At 47.6% G+C, this 7,479-nt stretch overlaps 1 protein-coding gene across 1 annotated transcript in view; it reads left to right on the forward strand.

Moving 5' to 3' along the window:
- Window positions 1–7,320, forward strand: part of LOC115540809 (insulin-like growth factor-binding protein 4) — a gene marked incomplete at its 5' end in the record, with an annotated part of 12,081 nt that extends 4,761 nt beyond the window's left edge. The window contains 3 exons of the mRNA XM_030352386.1: window positions 4,480–4,643; window positions 5,056–5,181; window positions 6,275–7,320. Coding sequence (XP_030208246.1) covers window positions 4,480–4,643; window positions 5,056–5,181; window positions 6,275–6,412 — 428 coding nt within the window. The remainder of the gene's footprint in view (window positions 1–4,479; window positions 4,644–5,055; window positions 5,182–6,274) is intronic.
- Window positions 7,321–7,479: the final 159 nt, after the last annotated feature.

Genomic DNA, 7,479 nt, shown 5'->3' on the forward strand with positions numbered 1-7,479 from the left:
GTGTGCATGTGCGAGTGTGTGTGTTTGTGTGCGTGCGTGTACGCATGTCTGTGTGTGTGTGCGTGCGTGTGCTCGGCGTGTGCGAGTGTATGCGTGTGTCTGTTCATGAGTGTGAGAGTGTGTGCGTGCGTGCGAGCGTGTGTGTGTGTGTGTATGCGTCTGTGTCTGTTTGTGTTGATGTATGTGTGTTGATGCATGTGTGTGTGTGTGTGTTTGTGTGTGTTTGTGCGTGTCCTGGAGCCCCTGTTCTTGGTGAGTCACGGCTTCTTGTTACCTCCTGGAATTTGTCATAACAAAAGCATGGCCGCCCTGCCCAGTAAATCTCTGTGTATATCAATACTCTCAGGCCCGCGCCACCGGCCCGAGAGTTTTCAGAATGTTTAACGTAAACCCTGGCAGGGCAGACGAGGAGGGGGGGGGGGGGAGTGGGGGGAGTGGGGGGGGGGGGAGACGTCTAGAGCCACTGTGTCTCAAGCACAAGGGGAGGACGTAGCTGTGTGGTGCATGCACCGCTCCTATGAATTATTAAGGCGCTGCTGGTGTGCCTGCTGGCGGGAGCAAGCCCCACACTGACACACTCTTAGCAACAGCCAACCGACCAGATAAAAATAGAAGAGGGGCTTCTTTTAGGGAAAACATCATTCCCATTCCAGGCAAAAATCCGAAACACGTGACAACGTTGTGGGGAACGTTTTGCCACATCAGCAACACGGACAGATGCGTTGGGCTGTTGTCGCAGCGTGGCTGAAGGATGCTCTGTCCTACTCATCCCCGATGAAAATCTGCATGATCTGTATGGACCGGTAGATCTTTATGTCAGAAGAGCTTCCTATTTCTTTCAAAGTATCAGGCTCCTGCAATGCATATCAGCACATAAAGGCAATATAACAGCACTGGGCTGTTATACTGAGACAGGAAAATACTAAATGATTAACTGCAGTAGTAATGCAACAATAACTGAATTCCATTCTATTATCCCTGGCTGAAGTTGTTCTTTCATATTCCCGTACGCAACAACCTCCTCACATTTTCCAGAACACGGGGTTACTCCTCACAGCGTTGTGATATTCCAAGTCTTTATCTTCATAAGCCGAATAAATCACCTTGCACGCTCTGCGCGTTGTTAAAATCTTCCAGATGAGTCCCCACCCGGGGTTATATTGAAATGTTTCTCTTAAACTGTAACTTGCATGTCATCTTAAAAACAGATACAGATGTCAGGTAGGCAAACCGCCTCGCGTTAAGGCTCCGGCGGTGGTGAGTCGGACGAGGAGGGGCGTCTGCCAAGCACCTCCACAAAACACAAACCTCACTCCACACCTGAGGCTGATTAAATGCAACATTCAGGCGCTCAAACCATCTGAGGTCTCTCACAATGTGTGAGCGTATGAGGAAATGCTTCGCAGTGTGCCGTTATTAAGTGATCGAAGATGTGGCGTTACTCCGTTTGTTCCCAACGTGGATTTTCCTCGAGTCCTCCTTCGCAGCAGATGTCCTCTGATGCAGAGTATTTGCTTACTTTGGGTTCTGTTGCACATTTAGACAGCTGGATGTGTGACGGTGATGCTGGACTTAATGTTATTAGCTAATTGTATTCTCAGAATGAGCAAGGACCCCCTTCTGATGTTGGGGCTGGGGAGGTAGACAAACAATTGGATCTTGTCCCCAGGCAACAATATGTCCTTCTTCTGGGAAGGCCAGGGAATTCACACGGCAGTGGTAGGAAAGCTGGCACATTTCTGTAGCTTTTTATGATGGCAAGCTGTTAGCAATAGTGCCACAGACCTCTTGACTATTAACTTGCTGATATACAACATCATGGAACATGTTACTGGTGATATTGTGGTTAATTATTATTATTTGATTAAAAAAAGAAATATGTATATAAGTAAATGCTGTTAATATAGCCTATATGCTTTTTTTGGATGAAAATAAGCACTGCCTTAAAGACATTTAAACTGCCCCTTAAAAAGGATTGGTAGATTGTTCTCAAACCGTGGGTTGTTTTCAGCAAGTCGTGGTGTTGCAAGTCCGCTGTTGAAATAGGTAACAAGGAAATGTTACCACAGAGGTCGCCTCCCTGTGGAGCACGGCCGACCTAACGATTCAATTTCCAGTGTTTGCGCAGTGCCAAATGCCCTAGGACATGTTTTCCTCCCAAAGAAAACAGGATTGAGGCAGCAGACCAGACATCTGATGCATCTACGAGATAGTTGGAGGCCAAATGTTTTTGGTCAGGGTGTTTTTTGATAAGGCTTTTCTAACGTGAGTGAGAGTTTTTCCACACCGTGAAAATGTATACCCAACGCTGAACACGCTGCGATAGTTTTTCTTCTGGATTCAATTTTCGTTCCTCTTTCCTGTTAAAAGTTGATGACTGGATAACAGTTTAATCCGGTTATATAATGCAATATGAATGTACTTTAACTGCAGAACAGTGGCAGTTGCCCGTGAGGCTGAAGGTTGGCCACACAGACTAAGTGTATTTTCTCAAAATCTCCAATTCGGAGAAAATATGTTGGCCCTGAAACGGAGCCAGAATAACACAATATGATCACTCACCGGCCCCACAAACACCGCGGTACATTCATCATACCCACATTCAGGGGGTCGAGGGCGAGGGCACTCTAAAAGAGAATTTTAGAAGAAATGTTGCACAACTATCCATATAAACATTAATTTGACGATGGTATCATAACCGCTAAAAACATGTTCACAAAGTACCCAATCCCTTGATGTGAGGCTAATTAAGGGCGTTTTTCTTGTCCTTTGGGGGGCTAGGGTCAGGGAGGTGTCATAAATATTAAGCCCTTTTAAGCCCTTAGAGACTGTACCTGTGATTAAGGGCTACACAGGTACACATTGGGCTACAAAAATATACAATGAATTGACCTGAACAAGAACCCACTTTCTCCTTAATCAGATTTGAGCATCTATAGAATATTGCTAAACACCTGCAACTTTTTTTAACCGGGCGGTACATTGTCATCAGCTTCCAGTCGCCTGTTGCACACAGTGGAGTTCAGTGGTGTTCACAGGAAAACCACAGGACACAGCTCCCCCCTGACCTTCAGTCATGTGACCTTGGCTGGTGAGCATGGGGCAACTCTGAAAGAAAGCGTGAGGAGATAGAAAAGAAAGGAGGACTTGGGATCAGGGAAAACAGCTGAAACCTCGCTGGTCTGGGGGAGGGAGAAAGCGCTGATGGGCAAGGATAAGAGAAACAGCACTAAAACGACAAACAGACGTCAGGAATCCTGCAGGGCTCTTCATTAGCAGGGCTCTGCGGACCTCTATGCAAAAACCTGGGCTGCAAAAACCCACATGTCTCTAATGTTAAAACAAGTCAAGCACTATAACCAGTTTAACCATCTATCAACCTCGCTTCATATCTTAGCACTAGTCAAATGTGTGATTATGATGAAACAAATACAAATGAGACAGCGACGATTAAACTGAATCGCAGAGACCCAGAGGCGTATCGATCGCAGTGGTGATACGAAAGGCCATTCACGAACACGGCACCGCTGGCTGCCTTCACAGACCGGAGGCGGGTGAAACACAGAGGCACATGTTACAGGATATACATCACACGACGCTACCTCACCCTACCGCTGGGGCCCCGGTCCTGCCTCCAGTTCCCCTAGAGGAGCAGGCCCTGTGCGGGTGTCAATACCACGGAGGGGGGAGAGCGCTGCGTGTTGTGTTGTGGGGTGAGGTGGGGTGGGGTGTCGGGGAGACGGGGGGAGGAAGAGGTCAGAGGGGGTTTTTTTTGGAGGAAGCAGCTGGATGCCTGCAGGGCAACAGAACCTCAGGATTACAGGGATGCAGAAGGTGATTGTGGCACAGTGACAACCGTGGGCAGAGCCAGGGCAGGCAGAGCCGAATGTGGTAACGTTTAAAACGCCTGAGCCCTGTTGGGGGGCTGGATACAGTACAGTTGTCGGGAAGGAATAAAAGCACCAGGACGGGAAAAAAGAGTAAGCGATGACCTCCCAGAGAGCCGCTCCTCTGTGTCCTTAAGGTTAACCTGGCCTTGTTTTCTAGCCTACATTTCAACACTGTGTGTTCAGCTGTACCGGCTGGGGATAGGAGGGGAGAGAGGGCGAGGGAGGGAGAGAGAGAGAGAGAGAGAGAGAGAGAGAGAGAGAGAGAGAGAGAGAGAGAGAGAGAGAGAGAGAGAGAGAGATAGAGAGAGAGAGAGAGAGGGACGGAGAGGGAGAGAGACAGAGTGAGACAGAGAGGGAGAGGGGGGGAGAGAGAGGGGAACAAAACAGTAGCGAGAGCTAATCTTCTACATTTCATACTTAAGTAAATGACCCAGGGAACCTGCCACTCATGCCATGCTGCTCTTACACATCACATTACGGGAGGGAGGTACACAAACGTCCGTCCTCCTCCTAGGACACACAACACACACGCGTGCCCCACATCTGTGTCATTCTTAACGACGGTCCACCAATCTTTTTGTTTCTCTAGCCATGACTCGGCAGGATGAGATCATCCCCGAGCATCCCAACAACAGCAATATCCGGTGCAGTCTGCAGGACAAGCGCTGCATACAGAAGACCCTGGCGCGCCACCCTTCCAAATCCACCAACCAGAGGAGCAACAATGCCAGGGAAGACCCCAGGGCTTCGCTGGTAAGAGGAACAGTCTTTCCTTCCAACACACACACACACACACACACTAGACTCCCAAACCGGGGACACGCTATTCCCAATGACGCTCTTGGCTAGATCTTACTTTGTGTTTTATTTACCCCTTTGTTTTGTGCAATAGCATGACAAGAGAGACCCCTTCCCCGAGTCCCTGCTTAACAAAAAAACGAAACACAGAAACAAAAGAATGTTGAACGTTTGCCCAGAACATGTGCTTACAATTGTGTCTTGGTGTTTGTTATTTTTTTCCCTCTCTCTCGCCTTGTTTTTTCCGTCGGGAATATCATATCTGGTGACAAACGAGGGAATGGAAACGACAAGGTTTACAGAGAAGGAGCCCGAGTCATTACCCAGTCGGCCACAATGCTTTTGTTTCCCCCCCCCCCCTCCCCAGGCTCCGTGCCGGGCTGAGCTTCAAAGGGCCCTCGACAGGCTGGCATCGAACACTCGCACGCACGAAGACCTCTACTCCTTCCCTATACCCAACTGTGACAAAAATGGAGATTTCCACACCAAACAGGTCTGTAACTGATGCGGCACTTTTAATAATATGAACGGCACAGCCAAAGGTTTTCCAGTTAAACTATTGACGTAGGACAGGGAACGGGATGTTATTACACATTAGGTTCGGATCCATCCATCTCCTGTCTGGGTTTGTGGCCTAAAAGCACATTTTCATCCTCCAACTGCAGCCTTAGCTATGAGGATCTGGACTACTTCATCATCTGATGATCCAAGAGAGATGAAAACAGACACACCAGCTCAGGGGCGACCAACAGAGTTTCTTGAAACGCACTGGAGTCGGGCGGGAGGGCCAGCCAATGAGCAGACATTTATTGCTCTTTAAACCCCATACAATTGTTTTAACAATAATACCTCCATCAGCGAAAGGCGGATACTGTTACGTGTTGGATGACCTTTCTGCTTCAATGCTCGGCATTTGTAAGCAACTGGCGCGCACCGGAGAGAACGAGCTGAAAAGAGAGGCCAGAAAGGCAGATAAGGCTGCGTGAGAGAAGCAGAGAGGCACATGTGCAATCAAAGCAACAGAAGGCGAGTGTGTGATAAAAGCAGACCTTTTTCCAAAAGCCCCAGGTCTCCAGAATCTGATTGGGCAACACAGCTCAACCGTCCGTCTGCAGGGCTTTTATAGGGCGTAGTTCTGAGGCCCATTCAAAGGCATGTGTTTACTGTTTTACTATAATTGCACTATGGTAAAACTTTGTGGTACCAGGGGCGAGCAAAGCCCAGGTCAGGAGGGAACCATGAATCTTTTCATGGTATAGCCGGCTTAACTGGAAGAGCTTAAACCGGTCTCAAAAAAGGATGTTTTGAAATTGCCCCGAGAGACTCAGGGGTGGTTGGCGACGACCGACAGATGTGGTGCGTCTCCCCCAGCACCTTTTAACTGCCTCGCGTCGGACGGAACGACCGCACGACTCGGGGACCCCGGCCAAACGCTGCCGGCTAGCTGCTTCTCCCACTAAGACCCGCAGCACCACACAAACAAACACAGGCTTCCCCCTCAGCATGTTAAATACTGGCCCGCATGCGGAAGCATGGCCAATGTAAATAACATCCCACATCCTTTTTCTTGTTTTTAAACACCCCAGTGCCACCCAGCTCGTGACGGACAGCGAGGGAAGTGCTGGTGTGTGGACCAGAAGACCGGCCTCAGGCTGCCTGGACCACTGGAGCTACGAGGGGATCTGGATTGCCACCAACTGATGACCGCTACCCTAAGGGTGTGAGACCGAAGGGCAGGGGGGGAGGGAGGGAGGGAGGGAGGGAGGCAGGGAGGCAGGGAGGAGAGGATGGCATGGTGGTGGGTGGGGTGCAAAGGAACACACACAGTTTCTACTGGTGCTGATTAGAATACCTGCTATATGAGGACAGGACTTAACCACATTTACCTTGGGGCCCGTGGACCTTGAGACGGCAAAAAAAACTAAAGAATGAAATAGACCTAAAAATAAAAAAAAAAGCAAATAAAGTTGTGTTCTTGGTCTATGTATGTTTTTACTCTGCGTGTGAGGACATGTGATCTCTATGATTATTTGGCGCACTTTTGTGTGTTTTTTTTTTTACTATTTAAACCCAGACAAATATGCTTTAGACAGTGTGTTCGCATTTAAAGTGACAAGTGGCAGCAGAGTTTTCCGCCCAGATAGTACATTTGAGATAAAACCGATTTTTCTTTGTTTACTGAAATCTGACGTGCATCTTTGAGAGAAGAGCCAATTTCCTTTTTAAGAGGAACATCACCTGCAGACTGCCTTTCTTCCCTTTCTGTTAAGGGTCCAGGTGGAATAGAGCTATGCACTCCCCTGATAGGATGCCAGCACCATTCTGCTGTTTGTGTAAATATACAGCTATCCCAGTGCAGGTTGGCTGCCCAACACTATCCATGGCAGGCAAAAGCAGTTTTATGGTTCTATAACGGGGTTGTAAAACAAAAACAACAACAAACCCCCGATAGAATTACAGCTAACTAACAAAAAAGAAAACAACTTCTGCATTTTTGCCTTCTATGCATATTGGAACTTCAACACATTTTTAGTAAGAACAAAATCAGTATGTATAAGGATGCTCTTGATTTCTGTTTTTGAGTATGATGTTATAACTGTTTTTAATGTTAAAAATAAAATTTTAAAGGATATTGTCTATCTTTTGTTATGTCTCACTAGTTTAACAACGTTTTTGAGCATTGAGGTAACTTTGCATGTCTTCTGTTAGGAAAATAAATGTTGATGTTACATCTAGGAATAACAAACATCGAACACAATGACGTATTGCCATCAAGTTGTCATAGCTGTCA

Source organism: Gadus morhua, chromosome 3, assembly GCF_902167405.1.
Source record: "Gadus morhua chromosome 3, gadMor3.0, whole genome shotgun sequence".
Lineage (NCBI taxonomy): Eukaryota > Metazoa > Chordata > Actinopteri > Gadiformes > Gadidae > Gadus > Gadus morhua.